General features: G+C 56.6%; 1 protein-coding gene and 1 pseudogene across 8 annotated transcripts in view; both read right to left on the reverse strand.

The window, feature by feature from the left end:
• Positions 1-20: 20 nt before the first annotated feature.
• LOC141374039 (putative caspase-16) lies at positions 21-3,811 on the reverse strand (annotated as a pseudogene).
• A 2,770-nt stretch (positions 3,812-6,581) lies between these two features.
• LOC112828375 (zinc finger protein 213-like) overlaps positions 6,582-25,344 on the reverse strand; it is a 44,345-nt gene continuing 25,582 nt past the window's right edge. For 6 of the 8 annotated variants that reach the window (XM_025877382.2, XM_025877383.2, XM_073899623.1 and 3 more), the window contains 2 exons: positions 24,032-24,130; positions 22,579-23,791 (listed from right to left, as the gene is read on the reverse strand). In XM_025877382.2, coding sequence (XP_025733167.2) covers positions 22,716-23,791; positions 24,032-24,130 — 1,175 coding nt within the window. In that variant the 3' untranslated portion in view covers positions 22,579-22,715. Of the gene's footprint in view, positions 8,216-9,285; positions 9,410-9,609; positions 9,681-10,093; positions 10,218-10,925; positions 11,439-12,571; positions 13,007-22,578; positions 23,792-24,031; positions 24,131-25,344 lie in introns of those variants that run through there. The other 2 variants (XM_025877367.2, XM_073899624.1) reach the window with 2 other exon arrangements.

Genomic DNA, 25,344 nt, shown 5'->3' on the forward strand with positions numbered 1-25,344 from the left:
ACAGCGATCGTCCACAGATCTTTATTGCACACCCCCCGAGCCCCGCGCCCGCGCTGCTGCGCCCATTTACAGAAGAAGAACCCGGAGAGGGGATGGGGTCGGCGGCGGCGCTGGGCCGTGGCACCCGCGGTCGGCACCCCCCGGGCGGCAGCGGGCGCAGTCAGGCCTGCAGGCAGAGCCGGCGCCTCAGCGAGCCGCGGGTCTCCCGGCAGGCCTTGCGGCGCTCCTGGCAGTCGGGACCCAACACCTCCAGTTCACACACCCGTCGGTCGACCCGCGAGGACCACACTCAGCCTGCGCCCAGGACTCCCAGCCTGGCGCCCCGTGGGTGGGAAGCCCTAAAATTTCAAGTGCTGCCTTGCCATCGTGGGCCCTCACGGGGCCTCAGAGGCCTAACCGTGAGCCCCCTGCCCCTGTCAGATGTGCCCCCCCACACGGCAGGAAAGGCTCCCCACCCAGCTGGTTCCCCCACCCTCAGCTTGTCCTCAGTCTGAGGGGCTTCAATTCCCTGCCAGCCTGGAAAATTATTCAAACAAGCCAATCACATCCTCCTGCAGGGACCAGGGGCACCCCACCCACTCTTACTCTGAAGCCTGCGGCCCACAGCCCCTGCTGGTTCACTCTGTTCCCGACTGCAACCCCCAGGGGCCCTGCGCGGTGGGCGGTGGCCTCCTCCACGTGGCAGTGAGTATACCGGGCTAGTAACTTCTGTGGCTCTCATTGGCCAGCCCCAGGCGCCCTGTGTCTGGGAGGCGATCAGAACACCAGGGCTGGGGAGAAGGATGAATCCAGCCCCTCTCCCCACATCTCTGCCCCTAACCCCAACACACCTCAGTCAGCAGCTCCAGGAGCTCTCCCGCTGGGGTCAGCTCAGAGGACCTCCACCAGAGTCTGGATAAAGTCTGAGCCCTTCTCATCATCCTGATAGGCTACACAGCCTAGGCCAGAGGACCAGGGTCAGAGTGTCAGACTTGCGCCCCCGCCCCCCGCCCCCCCACCTGCTGCCTTCCAAACCCCAGGGGCTCTTTGTTGGTAGAAATGGGCGTGCAAACAGACAAGACCCCAGGGGTCAAGCAAGGGAATGGTGCAAAGAGCAGGAACTTCTGGCTTCTGGAACAACTTGTTGCTTGATATTTGTGGGGTGAATATATAATTCGACCGAATATGGAACGCACATTTCACTGCGAACCTACCCTGTGCCGGCCGGGCCCTGAGCGGGGGCCTGAGGCATATCCCTCACGGAATTTACAGCGCTTGGCACAGTCAGCCCTCATTGTGAGCTCACTGTCGTTACTATTATTATAAATCATAAATATGAAAGGAGGATGGCTTAACTGCAACTGAGCTGATGCCCCTGTGCCCCACCTGCCCAGCCCTGGCTCCCCTAAAGCCACTCCAGGCACTTGGCATGCGTGTCCAGCCAGGATGCAGGGCCCTGTGTAGCAGGCTCTCCTGATGACCCGTTGCCTTACCCTCGGCAGGTGCATAGACCATCAGGATGTCCGCTTGGTCAGAGTTCCCCAGAGTGGGGCCCCCGGAGGAGCTGCCTGAAAGAAGGATCAACTGCATTTACCCAGCATCCTGGGACTCTACCAGCCCCAGGGGTCCCCCCAAGTCTGACTCAAGAGCACACAGGGCAGTCAGTGGAATGAGCCCAGGGCAGAAGAGGCAAATCAAAACTCAAATCTCAGCTCTGCCACCTGCCGGCTGGGTGACCTTAAAAAGCTATCTCACCTTCCTGCCTCCAGGGTGATTTTGAGGCTCACGTAGGGGCAGAAGCCCTCGATTTTCAAAGGCCCTTGCAGTTTAGGAAGGTTTTCCTTCCCATCCTCTTGGCAAAGACCCCAGCAGGACCCCAGGTCAGAGCCCCGGAAAGGCACAGCGGACAGCTCTCCCACCAGTCCTGCCCAAGCCCAGGCTCCAGAAGGAAAGCACACCCACCTTGGGCATCAGCATAGATCTGGAGGACATCAACATCTGGGTGGTTGGTGATGCCCACAGCCAGCACCAGAACGAGGGGAGAGCTCTGGGCCCCACACTGGCGTCCCTCTGCCCTGGAAGGGTGGGGGGATATGCAGATCCTTTTGCTCAGCAGATACCTAGGGGTGCCCCCAGGGGTCCACAGCCCAGCCCCCAGAACTCCAGGGCAGGCCTGCCAGGCTGGAAGCACTCAGAGCACGGAACGGCATGTGCTGAGGGTGAAGTGCTCAAGTTAGGGGACCTGACTTCTAGGAGAGGCTAGGAGACAGCGCAAGCGAAGTGCCAACGCTGAGGCCCACCTGGAGAAGGGGGACAGCAAGTCCTGGGAGGCTGAGGGCTGCGTGTGCAAAGCTAGAGCAGGAGGAGGCAGGCGGGAGGCCAGGACCTGACCTGGCCTTTGGGGGGCGGGCCCACTCACCCCCACAGCAAGCCTGAAGCAGGAAGATCTTGGGGCAGCCCCACAGGGCCCTGCAGCGGCTCAGCTCCTGCACCAGCACTTCTGGCTGGACCTCCTGCCCGTCCACCCCCAGCGGCTGCCCCTGTGGCCCCCATGGGTCATAAGGGCCACAAGGGCACAGCTCACGGGGACCCTGTGGGTGTCTAGGCACTCTCAAAACTGGGCCATCTCCTCCTGGAAAGCCTGGGGTGGGGACGAGATTGAGGCCTGAGCCCGGGTCTTGGCCTCCCCAGTGCCTGGTGGTCCTCCAGGAAGGCTTGTCCAGGCCCTGCCCACCCTCCTTCCCACCTCCTGCCAGCTTCAGGCCCACAGAGGAAGTCCTTTTTCTAACCCCCCCTACCGCAAAGCTGGCATGGCCTAACTGGAGGTGACGTGTGGTCCAGCCTCTTGCAGCTGGGCCTTTGGCCAGGGCAGGGAAAACGCTCCGAAAAGTGAAGAGGCGTGAGGGGAGGGCAATGAGCTGACATGTGTCTGGGAAGGGAGCTGAGACCCTCCCAGGAAAAGCTGGAGGGTCCAGCTGGGGCCTGGAGCAGAGGAGTGGAGAAACAGCGGGGAGGAGGCTGCAGGAGCCCGGGAGGTGAGCTCCGCATGCATGCAGCAGAAAGGACAGAAGCCAGATGGGGTGAGAAGCCCTGGAGAGTCGCTCGGGTCCTGGGGGGGGGGGGGGGGGTTGGCCTTCCCTCAGAGCACCACCAGAGCTCTGGCCTTCACCTCACCTGGGCTGTAGGGTCTGTCCTTAGGGTGGTCTTGAAGCTCAGGGCCTGGCACAGGCCCCCCAGCACCTTCACATCGTGCTGGGCCCCAGGCCGGCCCTTCGATCACAGACAAGAGGAGAGCGGCTCTGGTCCTGGACAGGTCATACTCAGCGCTGGGGCTGGGTTCCAGCTACGGACAAGTTAAGGAGCATTCAGAGTGGCCTGAGAACCTCCCAGCTCCTCACGTTCCCCCATCTCAGGTCTCCCTGAGCCTCTGCCCCCTCTCAACTGCTGTCACCCCACCCCGTTCCCCTCACCTGGTGCTCCCAGAGTTCCACATCCCCCAGGCACAGCGCACCCCGCAAGGAGCTCCGGAGGACTGGGCAGCAGGTGGCCTCTGACTCTTTGGCTGTCCTGTAGAAGACCTGGGGGGGGTGGAACCAGAGAACCCCTAGGGGGCGGCTCCATAGGGGCGCAGTTTGGGGAGGGAACAGGACACTGGCTTCAGGGAACAGCCTGGCTAGCTCATGGCTACTGCAGTCTCTTTGGGGTCCCCTGCCAGAATGAAGGAAACAGAAGACAGACAAAAGAAGGGGAGGGCACGAAGGAGGTGTCCTAGTTCAGGTTCAATGTCATGGGCTTCCCTGGACATGGATGTCCTTAAGTGGATAGTGGCCATGCCATTAACCACATCACTCCCCACCCAGCGATCCGTGTGTGCAGAGCTGGGGCGCCCCCTAGAGCAGGTTGGGGACTGTCTGGGAAGGTTCACAGGGTAGGTACCACCTGCAGAGGGCACCAGGCTGGGGAAAGCTGTGGAGTGGAGCAGGGGCCCACCCTTCACCTCCAGGGTCACCACTGGCCACCCAACTGCCCAGTGAGACCTTTGGGCCTCGAGCCCAGACCAGAACTGGACGGTTCGTCACTCTGGCTTCCAGGGACCTGCAGTCTGACGGGACAGTCACGGTCTGTGTGAGTGTGAAGGGGGCTGGGCAGAAGTATAGGTGCTGACTCGGGGAGCTCAAGGAAGAGCATCACTGACAGACTGGAAGGGAATGTGTGAGGCTGTCTGGGACAACAGGAGGGCAAGCCAGAGGGAGTGGCGTGGGCAAAGGCATGGAGCTGAGAAGCAGTTGGGAGTGTCTGGGGGATCTTGAGCGGGTTGTGAGGAGGGGCACGGGTGGCGTGGGAGGCAAGAGCTCGAGGCTGATACCTCATGCACAGACAATAAAGAATCATCTGTACAATGAATGGGGCGGCATGTGAGTGACTCAAATTATCAAGCAGGTTCAGGAGAGCACAGCAGAGCCAGGGGAAGTGAGTGGCACAGCCCCCCTCCCAGGGACCCCCCCACCTGGAGCCCCCACCTCCGTCAGCAGCTGCAGCAGAGACCAGTGAGGATATCAGCCACAGAGCTGGCTCAGGCCAGTGAGGAAGGCTCCGGGCTCAGGGGCAGCTAGGTGGAGAAACCGCACGTTGGCCTGGAGGGGAGGTCTTGGCCCTCCTGCCCACCCCCACCCCTGCTCTGCGACGGCCCACAACTGGTGTCCCTGCCCAGCCAACTCACCCAGCACTGAGAGCAGCAGGAAAACTTTGGGGCAGCCCCACAGGGCCCTACAGCGGCTCAGCTCCCGGACCAGCTGCTGGGGCTGCCTCAGCTGCCCACTGGGGGCCACCAAGGCCACTAGGGCACAGCCCACAGGGCCCCCAAGGGCATCCAGCTGCTCCTGGAAACCAGCCAGCTCCCCAAGGAAGCCGTAGGGCAAGAGCAAAAGCCGGGCCTGAGTCCAGGGAGGCCCCAGGGTGGGGCTAGGGGTGGGTGCTGGAATGAGGGTGGAGGTGGGAGGCAGGTGAGGACTCACCTGGACAGAGGCCTCCCTCCTCTGGCAGCTCTCAAAGCCCAGGGTCCGGAACACGCCCTCTAGGACAGTGACTGTAGAGGCTGACACCTCAGGGCTCCTGAGTGTCAGGGCCACCCTTGGACCCTGCAAGCCATACTTCCCCTGGGGAGGCAAGGCCATTCAGGCTGGGGTGGGGCTCAGCTGAGAGCCAGGAATGGGCGGGGCCAGGCAGCGCCTCCCCCTACCTTTCTTTCCAGACTCTGTAGAGCATCTGCCATCTGCAAGGCCACCTGCATGGTCCCAGCCACCAGGAAGGCCACGGGGGCCAGGTGGGGTCTTCCTCTGAGCACCGAGCTTACCCCTGGCCCCGATGCCGATGCCCCAGGTCCCAATACTTGCCCTTTCCCTGAGCTCTGTCCTATCAGCTCTGTTTATGAGCTGAGCTGGACTCAGCTCCTTCCCTGGAACCCTGGGTCTTGGGCCCCCACTGCTTCAGTCCCTGTCCTGTTCTCTGGCTCCAGCGGGCTACTTCCTGGCTGGCATTGGCACGCCCCCACCTGAGCCAGAAGCCTATGCCCAAACCTATTCTTAGCTCTTGGCCCACCTCCTATCTGATCTCATTACACAGGAGTGTCTCCTGTCTGAGCCAGCCACCAGCACCAAAATAAATCCATGCAGGGCTCTCACCAGCCCCTACTTACTCCTGCACAGCACCCATAGCACCCACATGTGCACACTGCAGCCTTGAGCACAAGGGTACGAGGAGTGGTGACAGGTGCTGTCTCACAGATAGAAACCCCCAACTGGAGTCATCTGTCCACAATGGGGCCCCAGTTGCTTCATCCAGGAAATGGGGTCCATCATAGTGAGCTCAGGATGAAGCAAGTGTTAAATGGAGGGTTGGCTGAGGAAGGGCTCTGGGGCCAGAGAGACTGGCACACAGACTAAGGGACAGAACGTTCTGTCACCGCCTGCCCCCACCACCCTTTAGGTGGCCCACTGAGGCTACTACCAGGCAAACCGGGAAGGGCTCCGTGGGGATGTAAGGACCTCTGACCGTGCACCCACCAGCTCTGTGCAGGCTCCAGGCGGGGGCCTTGGCCGGGGAGGGGTGAGATGTCAAGGGCTGGGTGGGGAATGGGGCAGGGCCCATTCTGACCCAGGAGTCCTCTCCCGCTAAGGGATCTGAGCACAGGGACCAGCTTAGAGCTCTGGATCTCCGTGAGCAGCAAGAGCACACCGTGCCCCCCACCAGTCACCCCACACCCATGCCTGTTTCTTCAGGTCGCCATCGAGGAGAAAAGGAGTAGCCTGGCAATGACCTGCTCAGCTCCTGCGTTGTCCTGCCGGGGTGGTAAGGGGTGCCTCCAGATGTCCCATCCTGAGCTGCCCCTGGTCCACGGCTCACACTGGCTGACACAGGCCGATGAGAGTCCTGAGACTCACAGCTGTTCTCTTCAGCCCAGCCAACCTGGAAGCCAAGAATGTGGCTCCACCTGGTGACCACCCAGCACCAGTGCCCCGGGCAGCACCAAACCAGGAGGCAGAGAGGCATGAATTCCAGTACCCCCAACGCAGCAACCACATGAAGAACAGAACAGCCTAGAGGAAGTTTCTGTTATTTATTCAACATCCTCTGCTGCCCTTTTGAGACCAGCAGAGCCGAGCTCCTTTGGAGAGCCTGTGGTCTGTCCCTGCGAATGCCCATCTGCAGACAATGCGGACGGCACCATGGAATGCAGTGCTTAAGGAGTCAGCGACAAAGCGCTAACAGAGTGCTAGTGTTAAGTATCACAAACCCCACACCTCTGGAAAGGGGAGCAGCGGGGAGCAGCCAGCCTCCACCAGCCCTGTCCTTGGTCTTCAGTGTGGGCCTCCTGTTCCTGGAGCCACCACCACCCACACCAGATTGGCAGGGGTCGCTCTCAGGGACTCGCTTGGGGGCAAGTCAGCTTCGAGCAGAGGCAGGCAGTTTCCATGTCTCCAGGCGGGGCAAAGTGGTCACGGCCTGGAAATGGGGAGAGATGGGGCTGGAAAGCCCGTGGCCACACCCAGGACCCAGATCCTCCCAGGGATGGGCTGTCCTCCCAGAACCCAGGAGCATCCTGCAGGTCAAGGCCTGTCCTCCACACCCACCAGAAGGCACAGCTTGGCAGGGCAGAGGGCCCGGCCCACGGACTCAGCTGACATGGCTGGGAACAAAGAGCCATGAGGCAAGCAAGGCCGGTGGGGGGCGGGGGACCCCTTCCTCAGCCACCTCCCTGATGCCCAGGCCTCTCTCCCACGCTGAGGCCACAGGCCACGAATGTGCTGGGGCACCAGGATGCCAAAGGACAAGAGAAACCCGGGAAGCAAGAAGGGGAATGGCCGCGAGGTGGTGGGGGCTTTCCATTCCCTGGGGGTGTAAGCTAGGCCTCGGGGTGAGGCGGGGCAGGCAGCCGGGATGGAGGCCGCATATGAGGGGAGAGAACACCAGGGGCCGGTGGCTGCTTCGCCCTGGGGACACCGTCCCCCCCAGCCCCCACTCCGGGTCGGCCGCAGGGCCCCCGCCAGCCCTCAGCCCACAGGCTGGGCCATCTTGGCGTGCAGGCTCTGGTGGGCGATGAGGTGGGCGCGCTGCTTGAAGCTCTTGTCGCACTCGCCGCAGCCGAAGGGCCGCTCGCCCGTGTGCACGCGCCGGTGGTCCAGCAGGTAGGAGCGCAGCGAGAAGCTCTTGCCGCACTCGCTGCAGCCGAAGGGCTTCTCGCCCGTGTGGATGCGCTGATGGTCGGCCAGGTAGGCGCTGCGGCTGAAGCTCTTGCCGCACTGGGAGCAGGAGAAGGGCTTCTGGCCCGTGTGCACGCCCTGGTGGCGCAGCAGGTCCGACGAGCTGCGGAAGCTCTTCTCGCACGCCTGGCACTTGTGCGGCTTCTCGCCCGTGTGTGTGCGCTGGTGGCGCGCCAGGTCCGAGCCCCAGCGGAAGCGCTTGCCGCACTGGCCGCAGCTGTGCGGCTTCTCCGCCGCCAGGTCCCGCAGCGGCCGCCGGCGCGCTGGCGGCCGCCCCCTCCGCGCCCCCACCGCGCGGCCCATGGGCGCCCCCGGCCGGGCCTCGCCGTCCCAGGCCTCGGGCTCCTCAGGGCTCCAGGACACAGTCACGTCGCCGCGCCCACCGCCGCCGCCGCCGCCACCGCCGGCCTGGCCCGGCAGCGCCGTCACCGCCTCCCCCAGCCCGGATCGCTGGCTTTGGCTCTGAAGCCCCGCACCTGCAAGCCGAGAGGGGGCGGCCTCTTCAGTTCCACTGGGTTCTGGGACCAGAGCTGGGGCAAGGCAGAAACAGGACTCAGGTCCAGAAAGCCCAGGGCAGCACAGGACCCCAGCCTCAGTTTCCTTGCCCATAAAATAGGGACATGATAAAATGCTCGCGGAGAAACACTTCAGAGGCAGAGGCATGGGGTCCAGCTGGGCTGATCCACGCTGCATAGACGCTTATTAATTATACACCCAGCACTTCCACCCTGGGGTCCACACTGGCATCCCATGTCCCACCCTCTGAACCTTGGCTATTCAAACTCCAAAACTGAATAAATTCAGGTAGTTTGTAAGTTATCCAAACCCTCAGTATTTCTTACCAGAAACTGAGAACCTACATGGGTTCAGCCAATGTGGCTGCTCTTATTCCACAAGCTTTTGTCCCTTAAACTTAACAAGAGATTTGGACAGGGGATGATCCTAGCCTGCCCACTGTGTCATGTGGATTAAATGAGATGATCCCCAGACAGTGCTCAGAAAGGCTGTAGCGCAGAAAGGAGCTCCAGGTGGGTGGCCTCCGAAGAGCAGAGCCCAGGCCTTGGCACACGGACAACAGGTGTTCTGTCAACCCCTCTCCGTGGGGCTAAGGGGGCCTCACAACTACTGTACAGAGTCCCAGCTCAGCCCCTTCAGTGTCCGTTGGCCTCTCTGAGACTCAGATCCCTCGTGTGTGCACCGGAACTACACCTCTATGCGGCAGGTTTTGAGAATCACAAGAAAATGCCTGTATAAGAGCTCAGCACAGTGCTGACACATTGCAAGCACCCATGTTATGGTAACACACACTCAAAGGCAAAGAAAAATGAACACTGACACAAAGGGAAAATCACCCAGGGCTCTTGAAAAGACCCAGCAAAAGCCCTTTCCAGCCAGCTAAGGAGGAGATGGAAAGACTGAGGATTCTAGCAGGGACATACAGGGGTATACGGCCAGCTTGCGCCCACCCTCTGTCACCAGGACCCCCAAGAAGGCTGCTGCTTCCAGTTCAGAGGAGCCAAGGACCCCAAGGGCACCCACTGCTTACCCAGGGCAACATTCCGGGAGTTCTCTCGCTTTATGTCCCAAAAGAGTTCCCTCTGAGCAGGGTCCAGAGACCCCCATTCTTCCCGGGAGAAATAGAAGGGAATGTCTCCAAATGTCAAAGGTCCCTAGAATGAGGTTTAAAAAAAAAAAAAAACCACAACCTGGCTCAGGGCTGCCACTCTGGGCTCCCCCTTGGGATGGGGAACAGGGTAGGTCCAGGCAGGACCAGGATGGATGGAAGAGGCCTTGATGAAAAGACAAGGCCCATTTTCGGGACTCAACAGCAGCGAGGGCCTCAGAGGGGACAAACGGACTGGTAACTCACATGGACCTCAGAGGCAAAGCAGGTACCGGTTGTCTCTCTGGTACTCCCTTCTTTAAGAGCAGGAAGCTGGGCTGAAGGAAAAGAACAGAGGTTCACAGAGACCAGCCCAGGCCAGGAGTAAGCTCTCACACATGTACACGCACACACATTCCTAGGCTTCCTAGAACAGAAATACCCTTCCTGGGGCGCCTGGGTGGCTCAGTCGCTAAGCGTCTGCCTTCAGCTCAGGTCATGATCCCAGGGTCCTGGGATCGAGCCCCGCATCGGGCTCCCTGCTCAGCGGGGAGCCTGCTTCTCCCTCTCCCACTCCCCCTGCTTGTACTCCCTCTCTCGTTGTGTCTCTCTCTGTCAAATAAATAAATAAAATCTTAAAAAAAAAAAAAAGAAAGAAAAAGAAAGAAATACTCTTCCTGCTACCCTGAGGGCAATGCCCTGGAAGGACCCAAGCCCCTGCCCAGCGATCTGTGCCTACAGGCTTACTCACCACCATGGCTGTGCTGCTCCCAAGGTACAGGTGGCCAGCTTCGTGCCCCCACCTTCATGGGAAGCCCCTTGGCCTGGGGTCCCTGGACTGTAGCTTCAGGTTCCACGTCCTCTGAGGGCACTTCCTGTGCAGGAACCACAACATGCTCATCAGCACCGAGACCAGATGGGGGAGACAGAGCTTAATCCCTGGGAAGGAGACATAGGACATGTCCCTCAGGATGCAGGGGGGTGGGGAAGGAGATCCACATGGGGTCCCAGAAATATCCAGAGGAGAAGGTGACACCAGGCAGTGCTGTGTGCCCAAGGACACTCCCTGATCAAGCATGAGGCAAGAACAGCTCCCAAAGGCCAAATCACAGAGCCACTTAGTAAGGGGGTGTGGGGGCAGACCTTCATGCCAAGGGTGGAACTCCACACCCCAGCCACTCATTAGCACCTTCCCCAGGATCAAGAATCCACAGAGAGCAGGGTTCACATGGACAGCTACCTTCTCATACCTACTCTGCTGCTCTCATTACACATGACTGTATCCCCAGGGCCTGGCCTACAGAACATAAAAAAATTTGCATAACCAGTGTGGAGCTAAAACTGCCTTCCTGAAACATGTCCACTTTGGTCCTGCTGCTGCCCTCCAAAGCCACCAAAAAGAAACCAGATTCATTTGGACAGTGTCTTTCAGAAAGGCAACACCTGTTATGATGCGCTCCTGCTGATGCTCCCTCTGGCTCTGCATCCCCACCACCCCTGGAGGACTTGTTTCTATGGAGATGGCCACCTCTCTTCAGCCAGGTGCCAGCCAGGTGCCTCTGGGTGTGGGAGGGGACCCTCACCTGTGGCCATGCTGTCACTGGCTGTTTCTGCAGGACCTCCACCAAGGCAACGGCCTCCTCGCCACTCCCTGGACACTGCTCTCGAACCCAGTCCTGGACGCCTCCAGGCAGCACACTCAGGAACTGCTCCAGCACCAGCAGCTCCAGGATCTGCTCCTTGGTGTGCAGCTCCGGCCGAAGCCAGCGGCAGCAGAGCTCCCAGAGCTGACTGAAGGCCTCATGGGGCCCGCCCACATCCCTATAGCAAAAATGTCGAAAGCGCTGGCGACAGACCTCAGAATCCCTGTTGTCTTCTTGCTGGGCAGAGTCCTGCTCCCAGGAGGAATCTTCCACCTTCACAATCAGCAGCCCTTCTCCCTCCCCAGGGGCCTCATCCTGAGGCTCCAGGGGTGCTGCCATTCCCCTGGCCTAAAGCTCAGGACTGGATGGCCTCAACCTTGGCCTGGGAGCCCGCCCTTCAGTCTCCCAGAGGGATCCCCTGTGGCAGCCAGGTGGACATCTGGACACGTATTCCTGGGGAAAGAGCAAAAAGCAGGAGGGGGGGGCAGTAAATGAGCAAACACGGCCAGCCTGCTCCTGTCCTTTCCTGGCCCTGAAGGGTTTTTTAGGCTCTCCCATAATGCCTTGCTCATGCGACTACCAATACAGGTCTACAGCCCCTTATCCTCAGCTTTAAAATCCCAAACTGCCAGGTTTTTACTACCTGGCCTACTGATGTGAGCATATTCATAGTCTCCACTTATCTCACTTAACATAAATGTTCATATGTTTTACAGCAAAAATATTTATGTATTTCTTCAGCTTGTAAATATTCACTAAGCTGTACTTACCATGTGTATTTCTGTATGCGTATTACACTTCAGTAAAAGAAAACGTAATTAATACATTTGATTATTGAGTATTGCTGCAGATTCCGCTGGTAGAGTTACTTGATATACCATGTGTACCATATTACCTTCCTCAAATCTAAAACTTCTGAGTTCCAAAACACATTTTGGCCCTGCGGTGTCAACAAAGAGCTCACAGACACCAGGCTAAGCCATTTAGCCACAGGTACATACGAATGAGTGACACATATTTGTACCTTACATTGCTACTCCTTACAATAGTCCTGAAAAGTATATATTTTGAAATTTTCTTTCTCTTTTGTTTCAACAAAAAAAGTGACACAGACCGTTATAATAATAAAAAAAAAAAGGCAGGGGGACTTAATACAGAAACACATAAAATAGAAACTTCCTTCCAAATGCAGTTGCACACCCCCCCCCGCATAAACGGTATGACATGTGACCTCCTGGACTTTTCCCTGTCCATTCACTGAAAATGTATCCATAGAAACGGGAAAAACAAGTGTTTTTGTGTGTTTTACATAAATGAGGTCTTACTGCACATACTATTTTGTATCTTGCTTTTCCACCTAACAATGCTTCTTCATTAGCCACTCTGGGAGATTCCACGGTGTGGACGCGCTCCAGTTTCTTAACAGGTACCCGAGTGAGGCATTCAGCTTGTTTCCAGTCCTTCTCTACTACACACTAAGCACTTTATTCTTCCACGCCTCACAACACCCCTGAAAGGTACGCGCTCCATTCGCATCCTCCAGTGACCGAGGAGAAGGCTCCGCTCGGAGAGGACCAGGGACTCACCAGGGTCGCTCGGCAGGACGCGGCGAGCGGGAACGCGGACCGACCCCAGCAGCCTCGCCTGCGCGCAGCTGAGAAGCGGCGGGCTGGCAAGGCGGGAGCAGGGGACCCCACCCCCAGCACTTCCCAGCAGCGCGCGCCCCCTTCGGCCTCTGTCTCGGGGTGCTGGCCCCTGCCGCCCTCAGCCCAGCGCTCGATCTCGGAGCTCCGCGTCGCCGGTCCCGCCCCCGGGATACACACCGCCCACAACCGCCCAGGCGTTCCTAGTTCCGCCGCCAGCTCCCCGCGCCGGAAGTTCGCGCGCGGCTCGCCGGGAAACAACACAGCGCATGCGCCGCAGCAAGCACTCGAACTACACGCCCCAGAAAACCCTTCGCCCATTGAGTCCGCCTTCTCCCTGACGGATAGCCAATGAACGGGGAGAATTCCCAGAGTTGGCCAATCAGGAGGCAGCGGCGCCTACCTATGCCCCCGAACTGAGGTTCGCTTCTAAACTCGTTCTTTCAGATTTCTCTGCCCTGCTGGTCCGTGAAGGGCGAAAAGGGAAAGCCAAGGCTGGTCTGTTGGGCCGAGACGGCGTCTGGCCCAGCCACGAGTAGAGGTCCCCATACGCTGGAAGGGATCCGCTGAGAACGGACTCTTCCTTCCGCCCCCGGTTCATGCCTCGAGTAGGTGGAGGGCGGAGGGCTGAAAGCCAGCGCGCTGCTCGGCCCCGGGATACTCATTTCCAGCTTCTTGGCCCCGCCCCCGCCAAAGTCTTTAGCCCCTCCTAGCGGGGCGTGGAGCTTCCTGGGAAATGCAGTCCAGTGAGGGACGCGGAGACTCCTGTGGCGATTCTTCGCACCTCGGCCGAGGTCGTGCGGCGGGACGCGGCCCACGGGGACGCTGACCCTGGGGAGCCCCCTCTCTCCCACCAGCAGCTTACTCTGCGGGGCGGCGGGCTCCCTACCGGGGAGCTCTGGGTTCTCCTTTCCATGCATTTGTACCTGCTCCCACACTCTACTTCTCTACCTGCAGATCTGTGGCTCCAGATCTTTTCCTGAAATATGAAGAGATCGCTTTTTGTTTTGATTATGCAAGTATTGCATGCCTAGTGTAGAAAAAATTAAGAAAGTATGGAAAATTATAAAGCTATCTATATCCACAAAGCTAGCACCCTCGATCTGCTCAAAAGTCGCTCCCTCCAATTGGCTTTTCCTAACTCTATATAAACAGCGCCCACCCCCCCCCCCCCCCCATACTTCTGCCCTACCTTATTTTTCTTCCTTTTATCACTACCTGACGCACCTATGTAATATTTGTTCCCTAGTACTGGACTGTAAGCTCCGTGAGGTCAGCGTTTTCACTGCCCCACTCCTAGCATCTGGATTTGTGCCTGGCACAATAATTGTTGACTAACTGAAGGCAAAAATAACTGGAGGTAAAAAAATATATTCCTAATAAGGTCATTCCAAAGTGAGTGATATAGGAAAGATGTTAGGGTTTGAAGCCCACGGCCAAGAAAGAACTCTTGAGTCTTTGGTGCAAAACGGTGATTTTATTAAAGCACAGACAGGACCCGTGGGCAGAAAGAGCTGCACCGGGGTCATGAGGAGTGGCCCATTACGAACTTACATACTTTCAAGTTGGGAGGTGGTTAGGGATAGCGTAAGTCTGTAAGGAATTTTGGAAGCAAGGTTTCCAGGAACTTGAGAGGGCCAGCTATTGTTGGGAAAAGGTCATTTATTACCGTCTAATAAAACCTTGGTCATGAGACCCTTCAGATGTATATCGGAGGGCCATATGCTTGGGGGATGATTGCCAACATGTACCTTGGGGGGTTTAGAGATAAAGGAAGTTCTCAAAGGAATTTTTATATGTTAAGGTAGACTTACAGGATCCTGGGCGGGGGGAGGGGGGCTCAGGCTAGGATTGCCTTTTGCCTTTAGCAAAGTCTTTACATTGAGGCAGTTGAGTCCCTAGCGGAACGTCACTCTCCCTGGTTTTTTTTTTTAAGATTTTATTTATTTATTTGACATAGAGAGAGTGAGCACAAGCAGGGGGAGTGGCAGGCAGAGGGAGAAGCAGGCTCCCCACAGAGAAGGGGGAGCCCGATGTGGGACTCGATCCCAGGACTGCGGGCTCATGACCTGAGTCAAAGGCAGTCGCTTAACCAACTGAGCCACCCAGGCGCCCACTCTCCCTGTTTCAAGGACTTGTCAGTGGGCTCTAGAATCTAAAGTAAATTTAATAATTTTTTCTTCTGCCTTTGTTTCCCACACAGTGAGTATTATTAATATTTTAGTCTGTTTTTACACTTCTACGTCTACGAATATTTCTTACGTAAATTTGGAATAATTCTATGTAAGTAATGTTTTGTTGACTCAAAAGTCTATCAAGGATATCTCTAGGGCGCCTGGGTGGCTCAGTCGGCTAAGCGTCTGCCTGCAGCTCAGGTCATGATCCCAGGGTCCTGGGATTGAGCCCCACACCTGGCTCCCTGCTTGGCGGGGAGCCTGCTTCTCCCTTTCCCTCTGCCTGCCATTCCCCCTGCTTGTGCGCTCTTGCTTACCAGAGCACAAGCAGGAGGAGCAGTAGAGGGAGGGGGAGAAGCAGGCTTCCCATCAGCAGGCAGCTGTATGCAGGGCTGGATCCCAGGACCCTGGGATCATGACCTGAGCCAAAAGCAGATGCTTAGCCATCTGAGCCACCCAAGTGCCCCCCAAAATAAAATCTTAAAAAAAAAAAGGATATCTTTCTATATCACCATGTATAAATAAAATGCATCTGTTTTGCAGGCTACATAGTATTCCATAGTATGGAAGTTCCATATTTTATTTAAAGTTCCTTACTCTTGGACATTTAGACTGTTTACAGTTTTCTGTATTTGCAAGTCATTTATACAAACACCCAGCTTCCAGCATTTGTTTGAACAATTTGCTGGAGGGCATGAGTCCTCTCTGTGAACACTGCTGAAGTGGATGCTCCTGGGCTCCCTCCCCTCCTTCTACTGGCCCCATGGAGAACAGCACAGAGAAAAAGGAAATTGAAAGTCTATTTTTCTAGGTGTGGACTTACAGTGTTCTTCCATTCCCCCCTCTATTGGCAAAGACGAACATCAAGTTGGCTACCAAAGGAGAAAGGCTCTAGTACCACAAAGCGGGACAAAATGTGTGTATTGTAGGCTGAGAAATAATAAATTAATAAGTGGCACACTTACCATATATTTGATTGGGCAGTGCCGGTAGATGACAAGTTATTTGTATACGATGACATTGAAACTGACCACCAAATAGCACTTTTCTTTTTTTTAAGATTTTTATTTATTTGAGAGAGAGAGAGAGCACATGAGAGGGGGTAGGGTTAGAGGGAGAAGCATTCTTTCTGAAAGTATTTTGGTTTGTTTTTCTAGGAAATCTAGTCTGGAAATAATGAAAGTCAAAATTTTCTTTCCAGAAAATTTATATTCATTTCCAGAATTTATACTCATTATTTCCTTAGTCTCAGTCTAGAACTCTCTAAACGATGTAAAAAATTGAGGACAACAGGTATTATTGTCTTGCTTAATGAAAATACTTTTAATGATTTACAATTATCCATTGTTTGTCCCTGATATATATCCATGATCATATTAAGGAGCATCTATTCTCATTTGCAGCAAAAAGACTACTAGCTGTCCCCAATATCAGTTTTCTTTTTTTTTTTTTAATTTTATTTATTTGACAGAGAGAGAGACAGCGAGAGAGGGAACACAAGCAGGGGGAGTGGGAGAGGGAGAAGCAGGCTTCCCGTGGAGCCGGGAGCCCGATGCGGGGCTCCATCCCAGGACCCTGAGATCATGACCTGAGCCGAAGGCAGTTGCTTAACCAACTGAGCCACCCAGGTGCCCCCCTCCCCTTTTTTTCAGTTTTCTCCTTCTATAGTAAGAATTTTTCAATGGGCACATAGCCATTCAGAATAAGGAGTAGGGGTGCCTGGGTGGCTTAGTTGGTTAAAGTGTCTCCCTTTGGCTCAGGTCATGATCCCGGGGTTCTGGGATCCAGCCCCATGTCAGGCTTCCCACTCAGCAGGGAGTCTGCTTCTCCCTCTCCCCGGCCCCTCCCCACCCCAGCTTATGCTGTCTCTCTCTCAAATAGTCTTTAAAAAAAAAAAAAAAAAAAAAGAGTAAGGATTTCCCAGCGTCTCCTGCAGTTAAGCATGGCCATGTATTAAACTGAAGGCAATGAGATGTGAGCAGACGTGATGTATGTATCTTACTAGAAAGGGGTGGGTCCTGTATTCGTATTCTCTTTTTCCCAGCTGCTAACAGAAATTTGGATGTAGTGGTGTGAACCATGCAGATGACAGTAACACTCAGAGATATCAAAGCAGTAAGACAGAAAGTGCCTGGATTCCTGAAGATTGTGGAGCAACCAAGCTGGCCCTGGATTTATACCCACACAGTGATGTGAGAAAGAAATGGGTACCATGTTTAAGCCACTGCTATTTTGGGAACCTCTATTATAAACAGAGTGTATACCCTAACTAAATTACTACCTAGTAAGAGTTTTGTTGTTTTTTTTTTTCATTAAAAATAGAATATAAAGGGGCGCCTGGGTGGCTCAGTTGTTAAGCATCTGCCTTCGGCTCAGGTCATGATCCCACGGTCCTGGGATCGAGCCCCACGTCAGGTCCCTGCTCTGCATGAAGCCTGCTTCTCCAGCTCCAGCTCCCCCTTGCTTGTGTTCTCTCTCTCGCTGTGTATCTCTCTGTCAAATAAATAAATAAAATCTTAAAAAAAATAGAATATAAGGGGGACAACTGGGTGGCTCAGTCAGTTAAGCATCTGCCTTCCACTCAGGTCATGATCCCAGGGGCCTGGGATCCACCTGCGATGGGTTCCCTGCTCAGTGGGGAGTCTGCTTCTCCCTCTCCCCCTGCCCCGCCTTTTGCTCTCTCTCTCTCTCGCTCTCTCAAATGAATAAATGGAATCTAAAAAAAAAAAAGAAGAAGAAGAACATAAGGGACACCTGGGTGGCTCAGTCAGTTGAGCAACTGATTCTTGGTTTCGGCTCTGGTCCTGATCTCAGGGTCATGAAATCAGCCCAGCACTGGGTTCTGCGCTTGGCATGGAGTCTGCTTGGGATTCTCTCTCTCCCTCTGTTCCTCCCACTTGTGCTCTCTCAAATAAATAAAGCTTTAAAAAATAGAACATAAAAATATTTATTTTTATAATTTCTCTTGTGGGATATTAGATATTCAGAATTTCCATGTCATCCTGACTAAATTTTGGTAGTTTTTTCTAGGAAATCATCCCTTTCATCTACAACTTAAAATTTATTAAGATAGGGGCGCCTGAGTGGCTCAGTCGTTAAGTGTCTGCCTTCGGCTCAGGTCATGGTCCCAGGGTCCTGGGATCAAGCCCCGCATCGGGCTCCCTGCTCCACGGGAAGCCTGCTTCTCCCTCTCCCACTCCTCCTGCTTGTGTCCTCTCTCTCGCTGTGTCTCTCTCTGTCAAATAAACAAAATCTTTAAAAAAATTTTTTATTAAGATAAAGTTGTTCGTAGTATTCCCGTTTGATTAAAATTTTAAAAATCAGCATGTATGGTTAAATCCTACTCCTTGTTTTGGGATCCTGAGATAGCACTTGAAGGGTGGAGCAGCAGGCTAGGAAGAGCCTGGGTCCCTGTTGACTTTGTGGGTTAGGGCTGCCACACCAATCCTGACATAGGCTGCCTACCTGCAGCCCACCTGCACATATTATCTTGAGAAATACACTTATACATCTTGGTTAAGATCCTGCTATTTGGGGGGCGCCTGTGTGGCTCAGTCATTGGGCATCTGCCTTCGGCTCGGGTCGTGATCCCAGGGTCCAGGGATAGAGCCCTGCATCAGTTGGGCTCCCTGCTCAGCAGGGAGTCTGCTTCTCCTTCTCCCCCTGCTTGTGTTCCCTCTCTCGCTGTGTCTCTGTCAAATAAATAAATAAAATCTTTAAAAAAAAAAAAGATCCTATTTTGGATCTCTGTTATTTGTAATCCTAACTGATCCACTGCCTCACAGGGCTGTTATAAGGATTAAATAAATGAGAGAATACAAGAAGACCACCGAGCCCAGCACTACCTCTTAACACCTAGGAAGTGCTCAATAAAGAGTGACTAGTCCCAGGGAGTTGGGTATCGCCAGGAACCTGGCACAGGGGCATGCCCACAGGAGCATAAGGTACATGAGAAGCTGCCGGATTTAGGCCCTCCAGGCATTTTTTCCACTTTCCCCTTAACATTTGAGTCCAGCTTGTTCTGGTCAGTGGCCTGTTGGGTTGTAGTATTAATCTTCAAGACTAGCCTCGAACTTTGTTAGTTGAAAAGAGAAAAACTGGGGCGCTCTAGGAGGTGCCAGAGGTGCAGGCCACGGAGTGCTGTCTTTGCAACCGAGGCAAGGCAGCCTGACTGACCACACACCACAGACTGGCAGAGGAGCGTGAGGATGAGGAAGGTTGGATCATCTTCACAACCTTCCTTTCTCCACTCTCCACCATATACCAAGGAGAAACCTCAGCCCACAGCCTCTGGCAAGTCTCACCTTCTAGCCTCCCCTTCTGCAGGCACCTGCCACCAGAGGTGTCATTTCAGCTCCTGGTACATCAATCTCTTCCTCATGGTGGGGCCTTTATTCATTCTGCTCCCCTTGCTTGGAAGGTTCTGCCCCCAAATCCTTGTAAAACGGCTTCTCGTCATTCTCCAAGTCTCAGCTTAAATGTTCCCGCCTTGAAGGGGCCCTCTCTGACAGTCCGTTCCTAACATCCTCCATTGCTTCACACGTTCCTTTCTTTCTGGTATTTGTCACTACCTGAAAGCAATGTCTGTGTCACTTATCTGCTTATCAGTCTCCCTCACTAGACCGGAACCCCGTGAGGGCAAGGATCTTGTCTGGCTTTGTCATCGCGTATTCCTCATCATTTAGCAAAGAACCTGGAATGCAGGCATTCATTTCGTGTTTGAAATACGAATGAGTGAATGCTGCAAAGCCCCTACTTAACGTTTCCCTGCCCTTTACCTCCCTCCCCCCGCCATGGCCACCTCAGTTTCCCCGGCTCACCCCGCCCCCAAGAGGCGTCTCCCTCCAGACAGTTCCCGCGCCCGCGCCCGGCTCTCCCCAGCACCACTGTCAGGCCCTGCTCCGGGGCTCGGAAGGTCCTAGAGCGCCGGCGGGAGGTGTCCGCGCGCCCGCTGAGCTCCAGGGCAGGGGCCATAGGTGGAAGCCGGGATCGGGCTCCCAGAGTTCCCAGCCAGCAACGAGATGCCGGGGCTGGGAGCTCGAAACCGGAAGCGGCTCTGGCCCGGGCTGTCCGGCCCTCGCCCGCGGCCCCTCTAGGACCGCAGGAGGCTTGGCATCTCGGTAGTAGGCCCAGGGCCGGCTGTGAAGGCTAGGGGGGTGGCGAGGTCAGCAGTCCAGGCCCCCATCCTTGGTCCCTTCAGCAACGGCCATCCGGCAGAGGGGAAAAGGGAAAGCGTCAATGCGGAGATTTTTCGGATGTTGCCGGGCAACCCTGCCCCTTGGGGAGCGGTGGGGTGAAAAAGGGTCGTGATTGGCCGGTTCTGCTGCAGCCCGCCCCCTCGCCCCGCCCCGCCCCCTGACTGGCTAAGGTCTGAGCTGGTGGGAGGGGCCTGCCGGAAACCCATCCTCCTCGCTGCGAGGCCCCTTAATAAGGATGGCCCTCTTACGCCCTCGCCCGCGCCCGGCCTCGCTACCCGGCGGAGTCACCGAAGTGCGGGAGACGCCCTCGGCCCGGGGAGGGCAGCAGGGCCAGCTGGGATCTCGGCCCCCGGAACAGGGACCTGGGCCGTGCCTTGGGCCGCACAGGGAGCGGGTGGGCAGCCCGCAGCGACGATTCCCCGCCTCCGCCCTCACCCTCGCCCTCCCTCTGACGGCGCAGGCGCAGATGAAGCGTGAGCGACTAGGTGGGGGCCCTCCAAGGCCGGGAGGCTGGGAGGCCAGGTGTGGCATAAGCCAGGAGGAAGCGGGCCAGAGACACCAAGACCCTTCCCTGGCGACCCCCTTCCCAGTCAGCTACCTCTCCATCACCCACCAAGTCACGAACACCCTTCAGCCTCACATTCTAGGCCCTTCCACGACATCTCCACTACCTCCGCAGTCTTAGTTGTTCTTGTCAAATGTTTCCTAAATTGCCAAGTTCCAGTCAAAAAATGTTCTCGCCAGCTCGATCCCAGGATGGTGGCCTCTGGATGGGTCTCTAAGCAGAAGTGGACTGAGACCCATGGGGCCCTTGGAATCATGTTCCTCTCCACGGTGCTATGAAAAGGGGAAACAGTTTCTCCAGGTCTCAGAGTTCCTCAGAGGCCAGAGTGGAGTCTTTAAACGATGCCCTGGCTCACTCGACAGATCTCTGGAGCTGTTCAAGTCCTGGCACACTGGCTATAAAGCCCAAGGAAGCAAATGAATCACCACTGTGCAAATAGTCCAATGTGCTAAGCTTGTATCAAGTTTAACGAGTGTCCTTCCAGCCTCTTTCATCAGGAAACAAGCTCCTGGAAGCTGCAAGCCTGCTTTATGTGAACAAGCCCTCCTCAGCCCCTTATATTGAGCCAAGCTGAGAAATCCCATTTCTGACTGAGTGACCCAAGCCATGAAGACAAGCTGAAGGGAAGAAACAGCTTGCTTTCTCATGTCTTCAAGAGCCATCTAATTCAACCAGTCCGGCCAGCAACCCAACCCTAGATCTCACGGAGAGCTGCCAGACACAACCAAGTTCTGCCTGGGCTCCCACTAGTCCGCAGCTTCCTGGCATCTGGCTGATGACCTGGTCCCCGACTCGCCATCTCCGGCTGAGTCCAGCAGCCCTGAAGGTCAAGTCTACAGTCTGTCTTACTCTTTTTGGACAGCCCCACCTCACAACATGCATTAGCCAGCCAGTAGTCGTTGGGATGCATGGAAGCAGGGGTATTCTTTACACAACAAAATCCCTGGACCTGAACCCCAGCTTCCATCTCTCTGGTTGTTGGCTAAGTTATTGGACCTCTCGGCTGTTTCCTCATCTATAAGACTGGGACGGGGTCCACTGCTCAGAGCTGTGAAGACTAGAAGTGACATATACATGGCACTTGGCCCCTTGACTGGCAGCTACTACTATCGTCAGTCCCCATTCCTGCTCCAACTCCCCTGGGAGCCAGGAGCCAGCCAGGGCGGCAGCCACCCTGCTGGCCCCGATTCAGGGAGGCAGGTGGAGTCTCAACAGCCGCCCACATGCAGGTGTCCTCAAGGTCAGTCGGTGTGTCAGAACCCAGTGTCATCTTGAGAGCCAAGCTGCAAGGTTTGGATAATAAGCAGGCTGAGCCCATTCCTCCCCAGGAAAAAAAGAGAATGGGAAATAGAAATACAGAGGTCAAAAAAGCAGAAGGCCAAGACTAAAAGAGCCAGACAGGGGCAGGTAGGGCAAATTATAAAGGACATGTACAAAGATGCCAAGGAGGTGAAGAGTACCAGAAGGAGCTGACTGCAGCCTCAGAAGGCACCAGGAGGGGCAGTGGTCCCTGGTAAAGGAGGAATCCTCACTGGATTACGGCCGGGCCCCAGTGGAAACACATGGAAAATGTCCAGTCACAAAACAGGCCTCCAGTGCCTGAGACAGGAGACAGGGAGGGCCGCAGACAAGGAACATGAGTTCCCAGCTGGCTCAACCCTGCTCCAGCTCCCAAAAAGAAGAGCCAAGGGAGGGTCCTGGGCTCAGGGGGCAATGTCCCTGGGGCCAGGAGCAGTGGTGGCAGCAGCAGACCACCCCTCCAGGGGGATCCACAGTCTCAGAAGTGGCTGGCTGGCTTCAGGTTTGGAAACCTCTGTGCCCAGAAGCCTTTGCTTGTAAACTTAGGGTCCGGATGCTCTGGACTGGCCCCAAGTCAGGTCAAGGCAGGGAAAGAGAGTACCCAAGCCCTGACAGCAATGACTCAGGGATGCCTCAGCCATGCTGACGTGGCTGACCCTGGAGGCCCCCCAGTCGGACTCACCGCCAGGGCCCCACGAGACAGAACATAAGTGGTGGCTGGAATTCCAAGGCCTTTAATTTGCAGCTAGCGTGCCCGCGCCTCGCCCTAGTTCCTGTGTTGCCACGCCCCACCCCATGCCAGCACCTCCCGCTCCCTTCCCACACCCCTTCTCACGCTGCCCTGATGCCTCCTAAGTGGGAGCAGGCGGGGGTGCCGCCAGCGCCCCCGCCGCCCCCAGCATCAGCATGGCCAGTGCCTTGGGCCCCGTCGTGTGGATCTTCTCGTGCCGGTGCAGGTTGGAGCGCCGGCTGAAGCTCTTGCCACAGAGGGGGCAGGAGTAGGGCCGGACGCCACGGTGGGTGCGCTGGTGGGCGGTGAGGTGTGAGCTATGACTGAAGCTCTTGCCACAGTCGAGGCAGTGGTAGGGCTTCTCGCCCGTGTGCGTGCGGTTGTGCGCGATGAGGTTGGAGCGCTGGCTGAAGCACTTGCCGCACTCGGGGCACGGGTAGGGCTTGACCCCAGTGTGGGTGCGCTGGTGGGTGACCAGGGCCGAGCTCTGCGTGAAGCACTTGCCGCAGATGGGGCACTTGTGGGGCTTGGCGCCCGTGTGGGTGCCCTGGTGGGTGACCAGGTCCGAGCGGCGGGTGAAGCGCTTGGCACAGCGGTCACACACGTAGGGCTTCTCACCCGTGTGGATGCGCTGGTGCTGGATCAGCGTCGAGTGGTGGCTGAAGCTCTTCCAGCAGGAGGGGCAGGTGTAGGGCTTCTCGCCCGTGTGGATGATCTGGTGCTGGATGAGGTGCGAACTGCGGCCAAAGCGCTTGCCGCAGTCCGTGCAGGTGTAGGGCTTCTCGCCCGTGTGGGTGCGCCGGTGGGTCACCAGGTGGGAGTGCCAGCTGAAGCCCTTGCCGCACTGCTCGCACTTGTAGGTCTTCTTGCTGGCGTCACCGTCGGGGGCCAGGCCCTCCTCGCTGCGCTCGGGGCTGCCCGTTCGCCCCTCTCTGGGTTTCTCTGGAAGGTGGCCCTCCTGGGCCTTCTCGAGGCTGGTGTCGGGCGGGGTCGGTTTCGCCCGCCTCTCCTCCAGGGGACCTGGCTGCCCATCGTCTTTGGCTGGCCCCGAGCTCTGGCCGCTGCCTGCTTGCTGCCCGCACTGCAGGATGTCTCCCTGGGCTCTCCCCACCCTGCTTCTGAAAGGCTTCACATCCCCAAGGGCTGCCAGGGATACCAGGGATGGGGCTGGCTCCTCCTTTCCCATCTCAGTGGCTCCTGGAGAAAGAGAGTTTCCAGCAAGAGAGAGACTTCCATGAGGGACCCAGGGAAATTCTGGAAATGGAGTTAAGAATGAGGATCCTGGAAGGAAAAACCACCCCCCCTGCCCGGCAGAGGACAGGAAGCCGGCAGCCTTGCCCCTGGCACACGTCTGCACCCCCGGAAACAGAGGGCCTGCACTGACAAAGGGCACCCGGGAGTGACAGTGACCTACCCACCTGCCACCTCTGCACGCACCTGGCTTCTCCTCCTCATCTCCCATCTGTCGGCACGAGCTCGAGGCCTCACCCTTGCCCTGTCCTTGGGAGGCCCAGAAAGGTCTGCTGAAGGGAAATCCTGGCCAAAAAGAGACGAGATGCTGCACTCAGTTGTGGAACTTTCAGGCTGCACAGCAGGAGACAACCCCCACCCCCACCTGCCAAGTGAAGAGGCAGAAGTGGGGAGGCAGCTCTGCAAACATGGGGTAAAACGACATAAGCTGAAAAATCGCTTGGGGTCAGGTGTCCAGCCCTCTGTGGGAAGCACACTGTAGGGTAACTGCCAGACCTACTCTCCTCGGGGCTGAGTTGGGCTCCATCTCATTTCCCTGAAGGAGCCACAAGAGCAAAGGGAGAGGGGCCGGGTGAGGTCAGCTGCCGACAACCCCCTTTGTCACACAGGCCCCCAGCAGTGAGCCCAGCAATGTCTCCAGTCCTGCACCTTCCCAGACCAGGGGCAAAAAGGGCTCCTGGGGGAGGGACAGTGGGTGCAACGAAGCCCAGTGGGAGGGCCTGGGAGAAGAGGCCAGGGGTGCTGACCACCTAGTCAGGGACCAAAGGCCCACTGGCCAAGTCCCCTGGGGCAAGGGCCTGGGGATTCTGGTCAAGTCAGTAAGAGAGCAGAGGCCCCAGCCTCCATGCCCTGATCCATACCCTGCAGGAGGGAAGGAATGTGTTGGACCCACCAGCAGGTTTAGGGCATTTGTGAGGCTTGCTGTGGGGCTGCAAATGGGAGCTGAGTTCCCTCTGATCTCTCGGGACTTGCCTGGACCTGCCGCTCTGGGCCCTGGGGAGTGCTAAGGATGGGTGGTAAGCAAACCTGAGATAATTAAAGGAGTGAGCTGTCCTGACTCCAAGGCCCACCACCGAAGTCAAGGGTGGAATGACCAAGCCCCTGGCTCCCTGGACTAGCAAGTGTGCCCCTGGTGTGTATGGACGGACAGACAGACAGACCAGACACATGAATGAACGGCAATGAAGGAATGAGCACCAGGAGCTGTCCGCAAGACCTCCTAAATTCTGCCAACAAAAGCAGGGTCTGAAACGGAGGAGTCGGAGTGCTGGGACTTTACTTACCATGAGAAACAATGAGGGGGCCAAGGCCCCTCTGAAAAAAACGACAGGCCCCTCAGGGTGGACGTGACAGCTCAGGGTCTGGGGGCCTAGAGAGATTAGCTGGCACCCATGCGCCCCACCCCCGGCAGGCATCCCCGATCTGCAGCCAAGCTCTCAGCGCACACACCTCTCAGGTGGGACTTTGAGGAGCGCGACGGTGGGAGAAGCGGACTAAAC

This window comes from Callorhinus ursinus, unplaced genomic scaffold, assembly GCF_003265705.2.
Source record: "Callorhinus ursinus isolate GAN/ISIS: 27379988/994484 unplaced genomic scaffold, GSC_fseal_2.0 scaffold13, whole genome shotgun sequence".
In the NCBI taxonomy this organism is placed as follows: Eukaryota; Metazoa; Chordata; class Mammalia; order Carnivora; family Otariidae; genus Callorhinus; species Callorhinus ursinus.